The 21,377-nt window shown below is 35.8% G+C and overlaps 2 protein-coding genes and 1 pseudogene across 6 annotated transcripts; 1 reads left to right on the top strand and 2 right to left on the bottom strand.

Annotated features, from left to right (window-relative positions):
• Positions 432-2,107, top strand: LOC104700830 (annotated as a pseudogene).
• On the bottom strand, positions 2,165-7,290 carry LOC104700840 (phytochrome B-like). Of its 5 annotated transcripts, none has more exons than XM_010416436.2 (5): positions 5,322-7,290; positions 4,378-4,770; positions 3,479-4,286; positions 3,099-3,389; positions 2,165-2,718 (listed from the first exon to the last, which is right to left on the bottom strand). In XM_010416436.2, exons 1-5 carry the CDS (start codon positions 7,072-7,074, stop codon positions 2,442-2,444), a joined length of 3,522 nt encoding a protein of 1,173 aa, XP_010414738.1. In that variant the 5' UTR covers positions 7,075-7,290; the 3' UTR covers positions 2,165-2,441. The 5 variants fall into 5 exon arrangements, with proteins under 5 accessions (XP_010414738.1, XP_010414753.1, XP_010414746.1 ...); XM_010416451.2 differs by having other exon boundaries at positions 2,165-2,697; XM_010416466.2 differs by lacking the exon at positions 2,165-2,718 and adding an exon at positions 2,725-2,873.
• LOC104710431 lies at positions 9,284-11,339 on the bottom strand. Its single transcript, XM_010427044.1, has 4 exons — positions 10,896-11,339; positions 10,230-10,721; positions 9,742-9,999; positions 9,284-9,607 (listed from the first exon to the last, which is right to left on the bottom strand). Exons 1-4 carry the CDS (start codon positions 11,337-11,339, stop codon positions 9,284-9,286), a joined length of 1,518 nt encoding a protein of 505 aa, XP_010425346.1.

Below are 21,377 nucleotides of genomic sequence, written 5' to 3'. Positions count from 1 at the left end.
GAGGTGCAAATGGGGGCTAACAAAATAACAATTTCAAGAAAATAATGAAAACTAAAATGAAGAAAAATGTGTTTAATTATTATTATAGGTTTGATTGGTTAGTTGAATAATTTAACAACGCACAAATTAAAGAGTTAAATTTTCGTAGAGGTGAAAGTTGGATTCCATAACATTTGTTGACTTCTTGTGAAAGATGAGAGCAAGAGAGTTGGATAGATTTACAATTTGCTCCATGAACACCATGCTTATGACTTTATTTTAGCCGCTGATTCACCAAAAGGTCCAAAACCATGTTTTGCCATTGAAATACATATGTTTCGATCAACACAAAAACAAGAAATTAAAAAAGTAAATAAAAAATTGGATGGTTAATTAAAGCCCATGCTTATTGGGTCTTACGTTAGTGTAGTGCCCATGATGATTAGGATTACAAATCCACCACCGCCCTAAACTTTGTTTGATTAGGTCGAACTTCCGACAAATCTTGAGTCTGTCGAAATATCTTTCTCCGTCCGATCGATCATGGATAGCTCAAAACCTTTTGATTCCATTCCAGATGATCTCCTCATCAAGATACTGTCAAAATTGCCAGCAAAATCTATAGCTACGTGTCGTTGCGTGTCGAAGCGATGGAAGTCGTCAGCTCTAATGAGATCTGGATTCCACTGTGATGACTTCACCGACTTGTTTCTCACCAGATCCAAAGCTCGTCGACGGCTCTTAATTGGGGTACACCAACTACAAGACGGTGAGTGGAGCTTTTACTCAACTCCTCTGCCTCGGAATCCATGTAAGAAGTCGTCTTCTCCCGCCACCGAGTTTCATATCAAGTTCTCTAAAGGAACAAGCGAATACAATTGTAGCTATGCCTCTGGATTGATCTATTTCGATAAGATGCGTATCCCAAGGGAAGATAAAGATGTAAAGCGTGTGATATGTAACCCTCTCACAGGACAGTATGTGATCTTACCTCAACTTAGAAGTGGTGGTGTTTCGTATAGCTATTTAGGGTTTGATCCGATTGACAAGGAGTTCAAGGTACTGTTCATGACTACTCGTGAATTTATAGCTTCTAGTGGTACAGATCACTATATCTTGACGCTGGGAACTGGGGAATTGAAGTGGAGGAAGATCCAATGCCCTTTTACACATGAGCCTCTATGGGATAGGGTTTGCATCAATGGGGTTTTGTATTACTTAGCTCTAGCTACTAATGGATGGTCTCATGTGATAGTTTGCTTATTTTAGATCTGAGAAATTCAAGCTCCTTGACCCAAATTGCAGTTCAGGATACGGTTATGAACGCCGTTTCGATGGGATGATAAACTACAAGGGGAAACTATGTGGGATTTATTTGGATTATGGTTATGATGGTGGATTCCCCATTCAGTTGAGTATGAAGGTTCTAGAGAAGCGGGAATGGTCCAGCTATGTCTACTCTTTGTCGGCTGATCAGAGTCAAGTTGTTAACGTCAACAAAAATCTATCCGTTGTTGGGATGACTTCTTCAGGTGATATTGTTTTGTCGACGAATTCTGCTTCTAATCCTTTTTATGTTTTCTACTTCAATCCGGAAAGGAACAACACTCTCCAAGTTGTTGAAATGCAAGGTGCTGGAGATCACTGTGATTGGAGATACGCCTATGTAGAAGACTATGTAGAGGATATTAGTGTTACTGATGATGCAATGCAACCCAAGTCAGCCCCTTTACAACTAGGCCGAAACATTGTTCCCGAGAGGCCAAAACCACAACAACGCTCTCTTGACCTCTCCAAGTCTTCTCAATCTGTGGAAAACGAGGAGCAAATTACTGTTCCTGAGAGGCCAGAACCACAACGACGTAGGGATACGTCTCCTGACCTCTCCAAGTCTCCCCAATTTGTGAAGAACAAGGAGCAGAACGGGTGCGGATCATCATCATCAGCTAACCTGCTTTATCGCTCTGTTAGCTTAGCTATTTTATGTTTTGGTGCACTTAGCTATGTTATCTTTGTCCCCAAAAAAAAAAAATAGTGTAGCTCTGTCATTCCACTGGCTTAGATTGTCATCGTTCCCTGTGTCTCCTCTTTGGCTCTAGATTTATCTGATCCGAAAACTTTTAAACAATGAGACTAATATGGCATCATCATTTCTCATTATCATTTCAGTTTGGTCAAATTCATCAATCAAAATATGTTCCCTTCTTTTCTCATTATCTCTTCTCTCTCGGAGTTATCAATTTACACAGCACAAACAAAAGAAGTCTTGAAATTCTCTATAGCTAGTGTTACGTTTTTTCCCCCCGGGGAGCTGAGCTGAACGCAAACAAATCTCCTCTTCTCTACTACTCTCACCGGAACAAAAAAAACTTTCTACCCTCCTCCGACGTTGTTAGATACAACACAAACACACACATACACATACAAATGATACAAACTCTCATACAAACTGAAATGTGACTCTAATATGGCATCGTCAACATCATGTCACCGCTGCCACTCGCGGTTGACAATGGGCGTTTCCTAGGATCAGGGAGTTCGAGAATGATGAGGAAATATGATCGTTCTGATTCTCGGATGTATTGAACCTCACCGTTCATTAGCTTTAATATCTTTTGACATACGCTTAGACCTAAACCTTCAGGGCTTGTCCACCTGCTGCTGTGGAACATGTCTCGGACCAGTTCTGGAGGCAGACCTTCACCTGGACACGCCATTCTGAAAACAAAAAATAAAGACCTAACAGAGAAACCAAAACAATGAAACCCAAGTTTTACACTTCTGAGCTGGTTTTCATCGAGTTGAAAACATTACATTCTGTGTCTGCTAATTTCTACGCTTATGGTTCTGTCTAGAAGTTCCCGAGTCAGACTTAACCAAACCAAAGCTGCCACCTAAATAACCGATCCAAAAATCAAAACGATCTATATCCGAGGAAAACAGTAACCAAAACAGAGTTAAATTTTTACAAAAATGAATTGCTTAAAACCTCAGTTTCTTTAAAACGCCTAACCAAATTCATATACTTCATGTACCTAAAAATATGGAACCGAAAAAACCGGATTGCACAATTATGGTTATGGATATGAGAAGACAACAGCGGGAACAATGAAATGTACCTGTATTCTGTGCGGATAGTGGCGAATCCATTAGCCATTTGCTTTGAAACTTGGCTTAAATGGATCTCCACCCACTCTTGAGATGGTGCATACCGGATTATACTCAGCAGAAACTCAGACAGGAGTTGTTGAATCCTTATCTGGTCTCCATAAACAGCTACTGATTTGATCTCTTCTGGAATGTCACGGATCAGCTGAAGACCTCTGTCCCTTAATAAGAACATCGCTTGGCTTACAATCGCGTTTATGACACTTCCGAGGAAAAACTCCGCTCCCTTTAGCTCAAACGAACTGATAAAATGGAATAACAAAATTTGGGATTTGGTCACGTTTACTGAAGTAAACAAAACTAGTTTCTAGATAATTCTAATTAAACTCACCCGTCTTCAATGCTTTCAAGATCCATGTCACCGACGATCCTTGAGATCTGTTTCTCACAAGAAACACTTGTTTCAAGGAACTGCTTTTGATCCTCGTTCAAGTCCGTGGCCTCAAACAATGAGTTCGCGAAACGCATACCGCTCAAAGGATTCTTTATCACCTGACAAATATAAGCTAACTCTTTCGCCTTCGTGAAACACTCTGTGTCCTGTCTCCGTTGGACTGCTAAAGCTTGCTGCAGCTCAGGACTCGGGATCTGCAAGAAGCAGAAAGCCCCAATAACCTTTCCGTCGAGGCTAAGCCGTTTGTTTGCAGTCAATAGAGCCTGAACAAACTTCCCATTTCGGTCAAAAAACGGGAAAGGGAACTTATCCGTGTCTTGGCCACCAATCGCATTATGCAATACAATCATGAACTTGGTTAAAGCATCAGGACCCTTTAGCCTGCAACTGCTCCCAAACACTTCCCCAACGAGCATTTTCCCAATCACTTCACTGCGGGACAAACCCGTAAGCTTTTCCATCGCAGTATTCCATTCCAGGCAGCAAGTGTTCTCGTCAGCAGCAAATATTGGCGGGATTAGCGGGTTTGGGCTATGGACAATAGCCTTGTAATCTCCTTGTATGTTGATGAACTTATCCATTACGATTTTCTGACCAGTAACGTCTTGTGCAACAAAACAGACGCCTACAATGTTGTTTAAGTAGTCCTTGCTGGAACACGCATTCACAACCACAAAAACCGCTTTGCCTTGAAGTTCAGGGCTGAAAGTTTTCAGCTTAACCTCCACATTCTTGTCCTCGTCCCCTGCATTGATTGCCAAATGCAACGAAATAATCAAATACTCGTGAATTGTATATACACCGCAGATACAACATAGTTGGAGAACTGAATATACCTCTCAAAGCACGAGAAAGAAGCTTACTGACAGTTTCTTCATTCTCTTTGTATATTAGATCAGAAACCAGAGACTTGCCCATAGCTTCTTCAACTGAGAGACCTGTCAGTTCTGCAATCTTAGCGTTCCATCCATTGATGCAGCCTCCGGCATCAACAGCGAATATAGGAACAGTTGCGGTCTCGATGAGCCTAACCATCTCTCTTGCAACTGCACCTAACTCATCAATCCCTTGCTCTCCTGCCATATCTTTATATGGCTGAACCGCACCATCCACAGTTTTAGAGTTCATAGCCGCCTCAGATTCTCTAAAAGAGTCTCTCAGAATAAGCTGGAGCGAATGAATCGCATCCATTTCCGCAGTTTCCCATGGCTGACTTCGGCTCTTAACAACTTCAAGAAAAGCTTTAAAGGATGAACGAGGATGCANACTTAACCTCCACATTCTTGTCCTCGTCCCCTGCATTGATTGCCAAATGCAACGAAATAATCATATACTCGTGAATTGTATATACACCGCAGATACAACATAGTTGGAGAACTGAATATACCTCTCAAAGCACGAGAAAGAAGCTTACTGACAGTTTCTTCATTCTCTTTGTATATTAGATCAGAAACCAGAGACTTCCCCATAGCTTCTTCAACTGAGAGACCTGTCAGTTCTGCAATCTTAGCGTTCCATCCATTGATGCAGCCTCCGGCATCCACAGCGAATATAGGAACAGTTGCGGTCTCGATGAGCCTAACCATCTCTCTTGCAACTGCACCTAACTCATCAATCCCTTGCTCTCCTGCCATATCTTTATATGGCTGAACCGCACCATCCACAGTTTTAGAGTTCATAGCCGCCTCAGATTCTTTAAAAGAGTCTCTCAGAATAAGCTGGAGAGAGTGAATCGCATCCATTTCCGCAGTTTCCCATGGCTGACTCCGGCTCTTAACAACTTCAAGAAAAGCTTTAAAGGATGAACGAGGATGCATACGTTGCCCATCATCTTTATCCTCGGGATGATGCTTAGCGCCTCCCCATTTGATTTCTTTCGCAGTGTGAGATCGAAACCAGAAAAGAAAGTCTCTTTTTGTGATATATGCAACTGCCATACCGCACACAGCATCCCCTAAGGCAGCTGCACCAGGATACCCGGCATCGCCTAAACTATCAGTGCTTAATCCAGTTGAATCCGCGTGATTCGCAAGCAACCACTCCACAACATCTCTTATCTGAACCTCACTAGGAGCAACACCCAACGCGTAATACTTGCCGTGGTAAAGAAATGATGCACCGTCACATTTCACCAAGTCCATGATACTAGGACTCTGTGTAACAATTCCAGCAGGCGAGTCACGCAGAAGCATATCGCATAACAGAGTCTGCGTTCTCAAAACACGTTTCTCTGACATCTGCAGAGCTAGCTGCAATTCCATGTTCAACTGTAAACCAAAAGCCTGCATCAGAAACTCACAAGCATACCTTAGCGGAAACGGTATGCAGCGAGAAGAAGTGTGATGGCAAACAACTAAACCCCAAAGCCTCATTGAGCTTCTCCCACTAGCTACATTGCTCCCATCTTCATCATTTCCATTAATTATAACCGCCATAGCTAAAGACGCAATAGACCCCATGTTAGCCATATACTGAGAGTGACAACCATGAGGAGCCCTAAGAGTAGAACCAACCAAGCACATAGATTGAGTCAGCCTATCGTCCTGCACCACAAGAACCGGCGTGGCATGACAATCCACAATCATTCGAACACGATTCTGCTTAAACAAGAAACGTGACGCTTGAGGAATGTCAGTAGCTGGATAATGCAGTCCAATATAAGGCTCCAAATCGTCTCGCTTACTCTCAGCTAAAACTTCTCCATGCTCATCTTCATGAAACTTATAAACCATAACACGATCATAACCAGTCAAGTCCCTCACACTCTCAACAACAGTGTCACACAAAAGCTTAATATCTCCACCGGGGAGAGACTGCAACTGCGAAATAGCACGAACCGCGAGTTTCTGAGACTGAACCGCACCAGCAATAGAAAGCGCTGGATCTTCAGTTCTAGCTGGCTCTAAATCAATCACAACACCAACATCAATCCTATGGAGAATGGCGTAAAACGGTTTACCAGTATACTTGGAATGGATCCAAACCGGATTCAACAACGTGATCTCCCGAGCCACGAAAGCACGCTCGAGTAGGATCGAGCTGGAGGAAGTGAACAAAGACCTCACGTCAGTCCCCATGGCTAGAATCTCAGGCTTCTCAAGACTAGGAACAGACTGAGGCATAAGCCCCAGCATTTCCCTAGCGTTTTGGCTGTAACCGATGATACCGAAGCTCGATTCGTCGACGGCGATCATGCATCCGAAAGGCTGAATGTAACCTCCTCTCTGGATTCGGGAGAGATAAGCGGTGATCTGCTGCTCAGGGACGGAGGAACAGTACGTCGTCGTTTTGAGTGATTGGGAGTAGTCGAAGGATTTGCCTGATCCGCCGGATTGTTCGAAGACGGCGTGGAGCCTAGCGTCGACGGTGTACTGTTGAATCGCTTTGCTCATTGAGGATTCTTGTGGTCTGAGGGATTTCGTTCCAGAAGATTGAGCTTGTTCTCCTCCTCTCCGTTTGTTGTTGTTATTAGCAGTGTGACTTGACGACGCCGCTCCTTCTCCGCCGCCGCCGCCGGTACCTCCGGAAACCATACTGAGAGAGGAGAATTAAGAAAAAATATCGGAATTGAGGGATTTATTAAAGTGAATCATTTGAGAGATTAATCTCTATACTCTCTTTTTGTGATTTGCTGAGAATTGAAACCGAGAGATGAATTGTGTCGAGAAATTGGGTTGGGAGAGATAAGTGACGGAAACTAAATTCTGAAAAGTTGTGTTAGTGATATACCAAGTCAAGTACTAGTAGGAGCCGAGATATTAATGGTCCAAGTCATGTGAGATGATAATATATATTTTGGACGGTATAAATAAAAATTAACGGATAGCAAGAATGGTACGTAAGTAGATGATTTTAAAATAATTAAAAAATATTACAATAGATATCGATTATAATAAAAAAATATTTAACTGTATAGGAAAAATGGAAGGTCAATGATGTAAAATTATATTGAATTGTAGTATAAAATATCGATATACAAAATGGAAAGTTTAGTATAAAGTGATACGAACATTTAAATGTAAATATATATATATATATATATAATGATTAGTAGTTTAGTACGGGCTTTTGTTAGAAAAAATTGTTGATTTATCTATATTATAACATCAAATTAATAATATTTTAAATTAATATTAATGTGGATTCAAACCTGTCTATATATATTAATCGTCAGGTGGTAGTTTAACTTTTTATAAGTTTAAATAATTTATAAACTTTAAATCTATCAATAATAATAATATTCAAAACTTTAAAATTTTCTACTAAATAATTAAATTAAATCGATATAATTTTTGTTTTGATATTTGTTAAGTTGTGCTTCATATTCATCCATTAACATTTAAATTTTGTTTGATATTTAGAATATTATTTTAGATCACTGTTGAAAAATTACAGTAGATGTGAGATTTTGAATACACATTTTTTTCATAGATTGAATAATATATATTCGTTTTGAAAAATATAAATCATAATATATGCAGAAAATAGTTATATATATATATATATATGTTCTTTCTGTTATCTGATTATTCAAAACAAATAAAAACTTCACACAAAAATGATTGGAGAATTATAATTTAATTCGTAAAAAAAAACTTATAAGTACCTCTTTTTTTAATTGTGCAACATTATAGAAATATTTCTAATTTTATAATTAATGTTAAAAATCTTTTAGTTGTGTTTGTTTATATAAATAGTAGTTCATTAATTGTATACATTGTTTAGATACATGTATATAAGTATTTTTTTATTATATATTTACCCTTAACTAGGTTTTTTTTTCTAATATCTTTTTTTTTTAAAACACTTCTAATGTCTTATTAAAATAAAGATTTTTTCTTAATAAAAAATTATTTTTAAATATCTTTCTAAAGTATTAATATATATATATATATATATGAATAATTAAAAGAAAGAAGATGTAGATCTTCAAAAAAATTATGGGCTAGGCTAACAGTTATTTAGCTGCTTTGATTTGGGTTTAATGTTGTAATCTTTTGGCTCCATTAGTGGATCAATATAATCTCTAGATGACAACAAAAAAAATCTTCAAAAAAACTGAGAACAATTTATTTTGTATTATTTTGTGTAACGTTAGTTCCTAACTTAAGATGGAAATAGTGTATCTCGTACAATTGCTAAAATTCAAAACCTAAACGGCTTACTTTTTTTTTTTTTTTTTTTTTTNACAACTTTTCATTCACCAATTCATGTTACACTAGGTTTATCCACCATTACAAAATGTCTGATCCAACTTGGCTCTAAATAGTATAACTTAGGGTCATAATTCTCAAAAGAAAGAGACTCATTTGCTACTCTATCAGCCACACCATTACAAACTCTAGAAGAAAATACATATTTCACCTCTTTAAATGTTGGAAGCAGTTCTTTAATGTCTTGATGCATTGGAGCAAAAACTGGCCAGCTTTCATCATTATTCAACATGTTGACAACCGCCAATGAATCGGATTCAAAGATAACTTGTTTGTAGTTCAACCGAGACATCATGCTTACGGCCATTCTCATCGCTTCCAACTCTACTTCAAAGACTGATCTTGCTCGTCTAACTGCTTGTGCTCCGAACCATATTACTTCTCCACGATGATCCCGAAGAACCCACCCAATACCACTCCGAGTACCATCATTATGCCAAGCACCATCAGTATTACATTTGACCCAACCACTCAGAGGTGGCTTCCATTTCTCTAGTACTGTCGTAGCTACGGTAGATGAACTTCTGGCCTATTCTTTATGCTCCTCATGCTCTTTCCTTGTTCTCCATTCCTCAACATCCTCCAAGGCTTTCGTCAGAGTTTCACTAGTATCAAAATCCTTGCCACCATAGATATAATCATTTCTTGCTTTCCAAATCCTCCATAGTAACCAAGGAACAATGATATCCAAACCTTCAAGCTGAGGATGTTGAGACTTGATATTCAAAACATAGTACATGTTTGTGTAGAGTAAATCGACCCATTCTCCACCTTGCGGGGCCGAAATAGGAGATATCGCCCACACTTGTCGGGCATAAGAGCATTGAAAAAGGAGATGATTGATAGATTCCTCCTTGCTTGGACATCTTAAGCAATCAGAGTCCCTTGACAAGTGCCTAAGGATAGATTCTTAGCTACCGAGAGACAGTTAGTCAGGCATTTCCACAAAAAATGTTGAACCTTTGGGCTTGTGTCCGTTTTCCACACCTGATGTATCAGTGGATTGAGACTAAGTTGGTTGACTTCCTGGAGACCTTTCCTTGCTTGAATCACCTGAGTAAGAACCCAATACCCCGACTTCACCGAATAGTTTCCGGTTCGGGCATAATCCCATGCGTATCCATCAGATCTGTTCTTACCACTAGGTCTAAGGTCTTCCATCAAACTCATGTCCTCCTCCGAGAAAAGCAGATCCAGAATGTCTCTTTTCCACCCCTTTCTAGACACTACCATTAGATCTCGAACCTTTGATAGTGAAGACACCGAGTCATGCAAGGGATAGGGGACTTGTTTGACACTGTGTATACCTCAGGCAGGTTTACAATGGAGCCACTGGTCTTGCCAAATGTCAGCTGTCTCACCATCCCCGATTATCATTCTTGCTCCCTGTTTAATAAGCTATTGAGCTTCATGTATACTTCGCCAAGCAAAAGATGGGCGTGATCCTAGTTTCGCTTGAAGAGGATTGGACTTACTGAAAATCGGCTTTTGAAGACTCTTGCCATTAAGGTATTTGGCTTTGTTAACATTCTCCAGAGCTGCTTCCCCAACAGAGCAATTTTGAAAGCCTCGATATCCTTGAAGCCAAGTCCGCCCTCCTGTTTCGGTTTACTAAGCTGTTCCCATGATTTCCAGTGCATTCCTCTTGAGTCTTTCTTATTAGCCCACCAAAAATCAGCCATGATCGAAATCATTTGCTGGCATATCGCTTTTGGTACCTTGAAACAGGTCATTGCATGAGTTGGTAGAGCCATTGCTACCGCCTTGAGGAGAACCTCTTTCCCACCAAGAGATAGAAAGTGATGCTGCCAGCCTGAAATCTTCTGACTGAAACGCTCCTTTAAGTAATTCAAGCTAGCAATCTTTGAACCTCCAAAAGCTTCAGGTAATCCCAAATAAAATCCGTCTCCTCCCTCCTCCGTTATCCCAGTCAAGCTTTTGATGGTTTCTCTTCTGTCCATAGGAATCTGTTTCCCAAAATAAAGACTTGACTTCTGATAATTTATCCTTTGCCCTGATGCAAGACTATATTCATATAGTAAACGCATTAAATACTAGATCTCTTCATCCTTCTCTTGGCAGTAAAAAATGCTATCATCAGCAAATAGAAGATGAGAGACAGGAGGGGCTCCCCTTGCTACCTTTAAACCGGTGATCTTACCTTCCCCTTCAGCTTGCTGAAGCATCCTGACCAACATTTCTGAACATAAAATGAAGAGGTATGGAGACAGTGGATCTCCCTGTCTTATACCCCTGGTCGGTTTGATATCACCATAAGGAATGCCTTTTATCAACACTTGATACTGAACTGACTCAACACAACTCATGATCAGATTAATCCAGCTATTTGAGAAACCCAGAACAGTCAGCGAATCTCGTAAGAAGGACCACTCAAATCTATCAAAGGCCTTGGAAATATCCGTCTTTATCGCAAGGTGCTCTTCAGAGCACTTATTCATAGAGTTGAGGGCATGGACAAGTTTGTGTGCTACCAAGATGTTGTCAGAGATGAGTCGTCCTTGAATAAATGTTGCTTGAGTAACCGAAACTAGTTCCGGCAATATCAGCTTCAGACGATTGGCCATAACCTTTGCAATGATCTTATAAATGACATTGCTAAGACTAATTGGCATGTACTCTGACAGCTTTACCGACTTTGTGCTTCTTTGGAATTAGGCATATATTAGTTTTGTTCATCTCCTTCTCCATTATACCTGTCCGAAAGAACTCTTTGACCATCTCTGTGAGCTCCACTCCTAATACATTCCAGTGTTGCTGGTAGAAGTAACCTGTCATTCCATTAGGGCATGGGCTCTTACTAGGGTTTATTTGAAAGACTGTCCTCTTTACTTTCTCTATAGTAACCAGCTTCAATAAATGCTCATTTTGAGTTTGAGAAACTCGGTTCCTTGAGCCTGTCCTGTCACCAATCTTATAACCAACATCCTCTGAGGTGAATAGAAGTTTAAAGTAATTCTCCGCAGTCCTCCCGAGGTCCCTCTCTGCAAACCATTCTTTACCTTCCTCATCAATCAGCTTGTGGATCCTATTTTGGGCTCTTCTATTCTTTGTGGCCGCATGGAAGAACTTGGTGTTCTTGTCTCCATTGTTGAGCCATGTCAAACGACTTTTATCCCTCCAAAATTGTTCCTCCTTTTGATATTCCTTATTCAGCTCAGATTTCAGGCAAATAAGCTCTTCTCTTCGAAAGGGTATTTGTCGAGTAGCCAAGTCAATATGATTATGCAGTTCTTGAATTCTCTTTGCAGAATTTGGCTGATTATCTCTCTTCCATCGTGAGATTCTCTTTCTGCATTCTGCAATTTTCTCCATCATTGGCGTCTGATTAGCTGTTGCCATGTCCTTCCAGAAGTTTGCTATAAGCTCATTAAAACCTTCTCTGGATCCACATCGATGGTCATACTTGAAACAAGCCATTTGCTTCCTTTGTTCTCCCATCATACATGTGATTAAAGGACTGTGGTCCGAGCTGGCCTTTGGAAGACATATCGCTTGTGCTTGAGGAAACAGCTCCGTCCAGAGTTGATTTGCTACTGATCTATCCAACCGGCACTGTACCAACTCATCATTTCGATTACCATACCATGAATATTGGTATCCAGAATGCTTAATCTCCCACATTCCACAAGCTGACAACATCCTCCGGAATTCTACACAGGAGGCATCCTTACGAACTGGTCCTCCCAGTTTCTTCGATGGATCCACCAATTCGTTGAAATCTCCTGTCATAAGCCATGGTCCTCTTCGACTCACTCCAATACGGGAGAGCCTCTCCCACAAACCTCCTCTTTCACTTTGAACCGGTTTACCGTATACACAGATCAGGTGAAATTCTTTACCTTGCCAAGTGATAAGAGAGTGGATCAGTCTTTTATCCGTCTGTAAAATCTTCACTGTGACTGAATCTTTCCACATCAACGCCAAACCCCCACTTTTTCCAACCGGTTCCACCGTGTGTAAATCAAAATATCCAAAATGATTCACAACATTCTCCATGTAATTTCTTTTGTTCTTGGTCTCACAGAGGAATATTACCTCTGGGAAATACCGACCTCGTATTTCCTTCAGGTGTCGAACTGTAGGGGTATTCTCCACCCCCTGACAGTTCCAGCTTAGTAGTCTCATATGGACTTCGAAGGGTTGGAATTAATCATCAACCCTTCTTTCAGATTTGCTCCAGGTTTACCAACTGGAGTCTTTGATGCTATAGAAGCAGAATGTTTCACTAAATGAGCTGCTACAAGAGCAGAATGTTCAGAGATTGGGGTGGCGCTAGAAGCTTGAGAGCCCAATCTTTCAAAGACCGATGGTGGATTTGTCAACCTGCCTTCTAGAGAGGATCTCTTAGTCACGGTCATTGGGGTTTCTCCTGCTATACCCAGCCTTTCAAACACAGTTGGAGAATGTGACAAAGGGTCTAAATCTCCCAACCGAGCTTTTTTTGTAATTATCTCATCATTGTTAACTAGTCTGCGTTTCTTTGAGGGCGTGTAGATGGATTCACCGAAACTTTTTGATGTAGTTTCTTTCGCTATCGGATTCTCCTGTTGCCCACCAGTGATCTCTTTAGGCCTCCATTCCTGAATCGATCGTGATCTACCTCCTTGAGCATTCCTTTGAGGCCATTGTAACTGATCCTTTGCTTGTTGCTTCTTCTGCTTCGCTAGTGGCTCAGATTGCTCAGACTGCGATTCAAAAGATCTCTTGGAAGTTACTGGCCGATCAGAATCTTCTTCAATGACTACCCCTTTGCCTTTACCTTTTGGCCTATTGATTTCTTTATCCTGATTCTTTCGAGTACCTCGTTTTTGACTAGAACGCTGAGAGATTTGCAAAGGGCAGGTAGTTTGATCATGTGTAAGCTTCATACACGAGAAACACACTTTTAAGAGCTTTTCATATTCCAGCTCCACTTTGACAACTTCATCAGATGAAAACTTGACATTCTTAACGAATTACAGTGACTCATCCGCTTTAAACCAAGCTCTAGCTCACACATACTCCAGCGAAGATGAAATTTTCGCATGTAGCTCCACCGCTTCTATCTGACCCTTTGGCTCAATAATACTTTTGACTGCTTGTCTCTTAAGAAGATGGATAGGAAGATTCCTTATGCGAACCCAGAAAAGAATTTTGTTCAGAAAATCAGGAGAAGGATTGGGTTTCCATTGATCCAATGAAACAATCCACCCATTCACAAACCAGGGGCCTCAAAATAGAACATGGTAGAGGTCTGCTTCAGCTTCAAAGATGAACTGAACCTTATGATCCCCAACTCCTCTTCCTCTAACTCTATCCTCCATTCCCCAGATAGAAGGTAACGCTTTGACAAGTCCTCCTACCCTATGAACCGACGGGTTCAAACATCTGACTATTACACTCATCGAGTTTTCTTCAATCAAGTCATTGTTTTCCAGATCTGGTACTTCCACCACTTCACCAGCAGAGAGAAGGTTTCGCTCCCTTAATTCATCCATGAGTGACATCTCCTTCTTCTTGCGTGGTCTATTCATCCCGATTGACTCTCCAGACCTAATCCAAACTCTATAAACTAACAGATCTGGCTTTGAAGAAGCTACCACGACATATCTAAACTGAAAGCAAGTAACCGAGGTCACAACGACCTAATGAGCAGCAAGAAAATAGTTGCCGAATGAAATCTAGAATAGAACGCTAGAAGAATGCAGATCTGGTCGAATTGCCGCCGAACGCTCGAAAGAAAACCCTAACCATTTTAGTGAGAGATTGACTGAGATTTTGTTTTAGTCTAAACGAATTACTTTAGACCTTTAAATTTCTATTTCATACATTTTTTTGGTTTGGTGATTTTATCAAAATAATATATTTCATATTACAAAAATACAAAATTACGGGTTTACCAATTAAAATACAAGAATCAATTTGTAAAATATTATTTTTAGAGCGATACAAATTTATGGATTTACCAACCAAAAACTTTTGACCAAAAAAAAAAAAACCAACCAAAAAGTAATGTGTCTGTGAGAAAATCATAGTATTTGTCTATTTATTATTTATTTTCTATTTCTTTGCAGCGACTTTAGAAAATGATCACTAAAAGTTTGCTATTTATAAATTTAAAGTTTTAAACCAGAGCAATTTCTGGTGTTGTCGTTTAACGTGAGGGAGAAAGATACAATAGTTGTTTGGGCCCAAGATCACGTGGGCTAATGCTTTATTCTCTCTAGTGGCCGCACGTGGCCCCTGGGCCAGTGTCGCGTGGGAGTCCCAAGACTTGTCGAATCTCTATATTTAAATCGCATCATTCATCATCATCAATCGTACTATATTTTGTTTTTTGGGGTCAACTCGTCCTCACATCAATTTCGAAATACTATCATACTTCTCATAAATTCATGGTAGATAGATGAACCACATTTCAAATATACTACCTATCGTTCTAAATATGTGAAAATTTCGATATAATAACGAAGATATCATGATAGTTATACGTCACTTAAAGATCCAAGTTCATGGTACTCGTCTAAAGTATTATGTATGACAAATAATATTTTAATATATGACGAATAAGAAACAGACATGTGTTAACAAAAACAGAGAAACGATTCTTTAGCGAGTAACTTAAGTAACGGTTCTTCTCCTTCTCTTTCCTTTTTGTATTTTTTAATTAATTTTTATTAAAAGATTTTGGGAAGAGTAACGACCACTAATGATGGTCTTAGGTTGCATAGTAAATTAAGTACTCGTCGTCCATCATTATGTTGCATATTGTGTAGTGCACTGCTACATGCATTTGCATTATCCCCTGTATATTAATAGAGAAGCACACTCTTAACAAATTTGATGTGTCGCCGCCAGAGAGCTCTGTGATCTTTTAAGCAAAATATTCTTAAATTTTATACTTAATTAAATTAACATGCCATTATATTTTCAAAAAATAATAACTAACTGAATAATAATTAGACATGTCATCATTTCTCACACAAATTTAAATATCACATATTAAAAATAATTAAATAATTACATACTATTCTACGACAAAATTTCACTAAAATTTATTTACAAATATACAAGTCAATTTTATATTGATTTCTTAAAATCAATATACGTAAAATATTCTAAATAACTATAACATATAACTTTATATTACTTTATATTAAAGTTAATAAAAATAAAGAACATATAACTTATGAACAAAATCATATTTAAAAAAATGTTATTTTTATGTTAGTATTATTACCATAATAATTTAAATAACAAGCTTTCGATAGTTATTATAATTGATTATAAAAAGAAGTATATTATCTCCGAATTATCTCCAACTCATTAAAAGAAACTTAATTCCCAATAAATATAGATTTATATATATATCCATAAATAAATATAAAAATGACAAAAAATTAGGGGCTATCAGGATGTGTGATTATGTATACATATCTAAATATGTAACCTAATTAATCTCAATATTTAGTGTGATTATTCATTAAAAAAATGAAAATATTGATAACTGAATAGGAATATACGGTGTAATTGTACATTCATCTATATACTATTAAAAAGGAATGAGATAATAACCCTTATCATTATAAATAAACTTAGTATCCAAAAAAATCATAATATATTTAAAATGAGTGATTATTAAATTATGCAAAAAATTTCTAGTTACTCGATTAGCCATAAATTTAAATTTGATTTTTAAAGCACACAAAAATATATATTGCCATAAATTGTAACATTTTATAAATATTTTATTTACCACGTTAAAATATTTCACGGCTGAAATGTATTCTTACACGAATACGTTGATTTTGAATTTTCATTCATTTTTTCATAATGATTTTTTGGTAATAATTAATCATTTATAGAAAATATTAACAAACCGACTAACTCAAAAGATTTGAATAGCCTAATCAAAAACATTAAATCAATAAATTAGAATATCTTCAGAAAATTTAGTTTAAAATCCGATTGTTACTAACATATAATAAAATTAAATGATTAAACTACTGAGTAATTTAGTATATGTTGCTATAGTTACATAAGAAATATGCAAAATTGTTATGATTACAAAATAACACATAAGAGATATGCATTTGTTTTTTAAACCACACAAAAGACATGTTACAATATATAATAATAATTTATCAATATTTTCTCTACCATAAAACCTCTTACACATTCAAAGATTTTTCGGGTGAAACGTATTTTTTATATGAAAAAACGCATATTTGAATAAATAAAAAACTTTAGTTACATATTATGTTTGACATAAACATATATTGGTTCTAGAATAAATTTCACTTATAATATTTCTTTTAAAATCGATTTATCTCACACGTAATGCGGATTGCGGATTGTTACCTAGTTATGTATTATCGAATAAACATTCTAGTAACTTCTAAGTGAGAAGAAAAGATGACCAAAAACGACAAAAAAAAAAAGAAAAGAGAAAAAAAAGTGATAGGTTTTGGATTATTCGATGATAATATATTAGTATATACCCCATTTTTAACATACAGTTATTTGGGTGATTCGAAAAAGAATCAAAATATATTATAGTAATATGGTAAAGAAATACAAAGAAATCAGCAGAAAAAACATTAAAAAAAAATGGCTGGTAGAGAAAATTCGTGTGCACGAAAAAAGTTAAGAGCCGCACGCTTTTGTCCGTTCTTTTGGTTGAATGGCTAATTTCTCCATTTCTTGTTTCGTTGTTTGTTTTCTTAAGCTCTAACAACTGTTTTTACGCCTGGACCAACCAGCCCGACCGATTAACCTGTGATCCGGACACTTTTCCAGTTTGGATTTAGTATTAATAACCGATATTTTTGAAATCGGAAAAATCTAGAAAAAATCGCTATTAACTTAGGACACATTAAACTAGCTTAAACAACCAGATTGTGGTTCACCAAAATTTATTAAATTTTGAGAGTTATTTCAATTGCTTTTTGAGTTTAGAACATTTCAGACGGCCACACACAATTAAAATTGGTTGTGAACTCTTTTATAATATTATAAAAAAATTAACTGACTTTGGTAAATTTTGGTTAGACCATTGATCCGATGACCAGAAAGGTAGTTAAGGTTTACAATCCGATTCGGATAAAAACATAAATTTCTCCATTTTTGGTTTTGTTTCGAATACTACTAGATATTCACCTGCGGTACATCGCAGGGCTATATTTTTTTGTTGAGAAAGGTAAAATAAAATTGATTTATTATATTAACTATATATATATAAATGATATCTTTTGTTTTTTATAAATCTATTATAGTTTTACATCAATATATTATGTAGTGTATAATTTCTATTGTCTACATGTAGTGGTTTATATGTAGTGCATAATTTTTATAGTCTATATGAAGTTTAATCGGAAATCTCGACTGTTATTATTGTCTACGGTATCAATTGTGTTTAATGTTTAGTACATTTTTTTAAAGAATGGATTAATTAAATATAATATATTTAATGCTAATGGGTGTTGGTCCAATATTTTTGGAAATTTGAATAGGAGAAAATCTTCTTCAATTAGATTCCAAATTTAATATTATTTAAAATAAAAAATAATTGTAAAATTTAATGCCAATGACATTCTTTGTAAATAGGTATGAACTTCAGGATTTATTTCAAAAATGTCTCCAAAAATGTATACATGTATATAGATTACGTGGGTTAATAAATACTTAAATACTATGATTTAACCTGCGGTACACTGCGGGACAATATTTTTAATTTTAAAATTTTAAAATTTATAGTATTTATTTGTTATTTTATTATTGTTTTATTAATTTTAAAAATATAAATTTTTACAGGTATATGATATAAGTATTCAAAGTATATGATTTTTGTAGTGTTTTCAAGGTTTTAATCCGTGTGGTATATGTATAATCTAGTAATACATTTATCTCTTGGTACACTTCTAAAAGTGTTTTTTTTTTAAAAACAATTCCACTTAACTCCCTATATGGGATTAATGGCAACTCGTCTCACCAAAATCAAAATAAGTTTTTGCATAAAAGAAATCAAAATAAGGTTTTTTTATCAAGTTAAAATTGTTAACTGTTTTACCAAATTAGCATATTTTTATAGTTTATAATTTTTCCATGTCAATATATATAGGTTATGATAATTAATAGAATTTTAATTTTTAGGTAATTCCTCAAAAAATAAAAAATAAACCAAATTATATGGGGGTTTTTCAACATATTTAATGTGACATTTTATAATTGGATTTTCGGTTTAGGAAATTTATTAATGTTAATATAATTATGGATATTGTAATTTTTTGTTATGGAAAATATGTTGTATATCATTTAAATTTGAGAGATTCTAGCATCATAAAAATAGTTTTGGAGATTTAATGGGTTAAAACTTTAATGGGTAGAGTTGTTTTTGGAAAAATCGGAATGTATAGATGTTGTTAAGATTTTATGGCAATAAACATAACAAATGTTGGTCAATTTAAGATAATTTAGTATTTGAATTTCTCTGCAATGTTATTTATGGAATTTTTTTAGGGGTTAATGTTGTAAAAAAAAATTAAATAAGTAAAACTTAAAGGACATAAACCAAAATGTAATTCAAAAATGTTAATATAGACTAGATTTTAACCCGCGGTATACCGCGTGACAATAGATGTTTATTTATTTTTAAGTACAATATTTATTTGAGTTTATTTAATTTAATATTTCAATTATATGATTAGACATTGTTGGTGTTTTTAGATTTAATTCTTAGAACATATATAATTTAGTTAGTATTGTAATTACACATTAGAAGTGCCAAAGGAGTTAGTAAAGACTTATATATATATATATATATATAACAATATTATTTTTTTTACGGTTGTTTATTGAGTAATAAAGCTATGTGATTAAACTTTTGGTATTTTTAGTTTAACCCGTAAATATAATTTAGTAAAACAAATTATGGTTGTTTATTGAGTACTAGTTTTTGACCCGTGCATACGCACGTAATTATTATTTGTGAAATTTAATATAATAGAAGTTTTAGTAATCCTTTCAATAAAATTTAGTTGTATATTATCAATTGATTTTTAGTAATTTTAACAATATAATATGGTAGTATAATATCAATTTAGATGTTAATAGGAAAAGTAACATTAATTTGTTAAAAGTAATATTGGTAAGTACTTTACAATATAATTTGGTTGAATTTTTATATTTTTTTATGTTACTCCTGAACGTAAATGTAGTTATATGTTAAAAAATATAAAAATATAACTTTTATAATCATGTAAAACTAAACTAAAAGTATATAAAAAAAATTGAAGATACCCTTTATAATATGTTAAAATGAGAAATAAGGCATTTTGTATTAGATAAAACAGAAAAAATAAGAGACCCCATAAAATAATAAGAATATTTGTGTGATTGTTTAAATAGTAACAACTAATGAAAATACTACGATAGTTATTTGAAGAAGAGGAACTAATTATTCCGGTTTTTTTTTTTTTTTTGAATTCTCGTTTGGTTTGACTGTTAAATTAAATAAAAGGAAAAGAGATGGTTTAAAAAAATAAAAAGGAAATAAGGAGTTATTGTAGAAACCTCTTATCCTTTGTCGGCACAATTCTTTAGCCCTCAAATTGCGATGTGAGCCACCGCCTCCCAGACCATCCTCTCTCTTTCACCACCGTTCTTTCGCCATACCTCTTTTGTGTATATGGAATACATGAGCTACACATATAATCGACAAACATTTGCAAACAATACCCAATGAACCTCAAAACATCAAATTTGACAACGGAGTAATTGAGTTGAGGAATATCAGACTCCTATTGTATATGCGACTCTCCTCGACGTGATGGGTATATCTTCTTCTATATTCAACTCTTCTTTGTTTCCTTCAATTTGTACAGTTATCAATTATTCTAATCTATAAGACTTCTCTGTAATCTCAATTCTATTGTATACTCGAATTGGTCTATTAGATGACAACCGATTTGAAAATTTTTATTCAGTTTTTATTCATCTATTCATTCTCTGATTACAGCTGAGATTTTCTTCAGTTTCTTTACTTACCTTCTGTTTGGGATCCAAATCTTTCACTCAATTTGTTTTATTGCTAAGTCTATCTATTTCTTGTTTTTAGTTCTGTGAATTTTTGACAAATTGGGAATCAAAAGTATGACAAAATGGTTCAATTTGTGTTTCTCCTTCTTATATCTCTTTTTATAAAAGATTACTGGCTATTGGGATTGAAACTTAAACATTTATGTGGATGCAGTTGATATTGGTGTAGACATGCCATTGACATTATTGCAACTTCGTTCCACCTCTAAGATACTTATCGTTGCTTTCTTTAACTTTTATAAAAATAGCAAATAATTTAGAGTAAGAGTCATAGGAAATGTGAAACATTAAACAGAAACAAATAAAACATAGCAATTGTGTTCTTGAAATAGAAAATAGGATTGCATTGATATATTATTCTACTTATTGAAGGACACCTAGAGCAGAACATGCATCTCTAAATATAGGATACAAAATGCCATCAACAGTACATAAATCTTCAAAACTTGTTGCACCTCTTCTATGTGTTAAAAGGATTCTCAAGTAAAACTGCTCACCAATAGCTGATGAACTAAATTGCATCTGAG

This window comes from Camelina sativa, chromosome 1 (genome assembly GCF_000633955.1).
Source record: "Camelina sativa cultivar DH55 chromosome 1, Cs, whole genome shotgun sequence".
Taxonomy (NCBI): Eukaryota; Viridiplantae; Streptophyta; class Magnoliopsida; order Brassicales; family Brassicaceae; genus Camelina; species Camelina sativa.
Note: the sequence above shows the minus strand (reverse complement) of the source record. Positions and strands in the feature narration are given on the sequence as shown.

What these genes read in the sequence shown, in the direction of transcription:
- LOC104700840 (XM_010416444.2), bottom strand. Translation starts at nt 7,074, where the DNA reads ATGGTTTCCGGAGGTACCGGCGGCGGCGGCGGAGAAGGAGCGGCGTCG. An exon ending in TCTTTCTCGTGCTTTGAGAG is followed by an intron (nt 4,287 to 4,928) that starts GTATATTCAGTT and finishes CAATCAATGCAG; the next exon opens with GGGACGAGGACAAGAATGTG. An exon ending in CTTGAAAGCATTGAAGACGG is followed by an intron (nt 3,390 to 3,478) that starts GTGAGTTTAATT and finishes CCATTTTATCAG; the next exon opens with TTCGTTTGAGCTAAAGGGAG.
- LOC104710431 (XM_010427044.1), bottom strand. Translation starts at nt 11,339, where the DNA reads ATGGCCAATCGTCTGAAGCTGATATTGCCGGAACTAGTTTCGGTTACT. An exon ending in GTAAGATCACCGGTTTAAAG is followed by an intron (nt 10,722 to 10,895) that starts GTAGCAAGGGGA and finishes TTTGGGAAACAG; the next exon opens with ATTCCTATGGACAGAAGAGA. An exon ending in TCAATCCACTGATACATCAG is followed by an intron (nt 9,608 to 9,741) that starts GTGTGGAAAACG and finishes TGTCCAAGCAAG; the next exon opens with GAGGAATCTATCAATCATCT.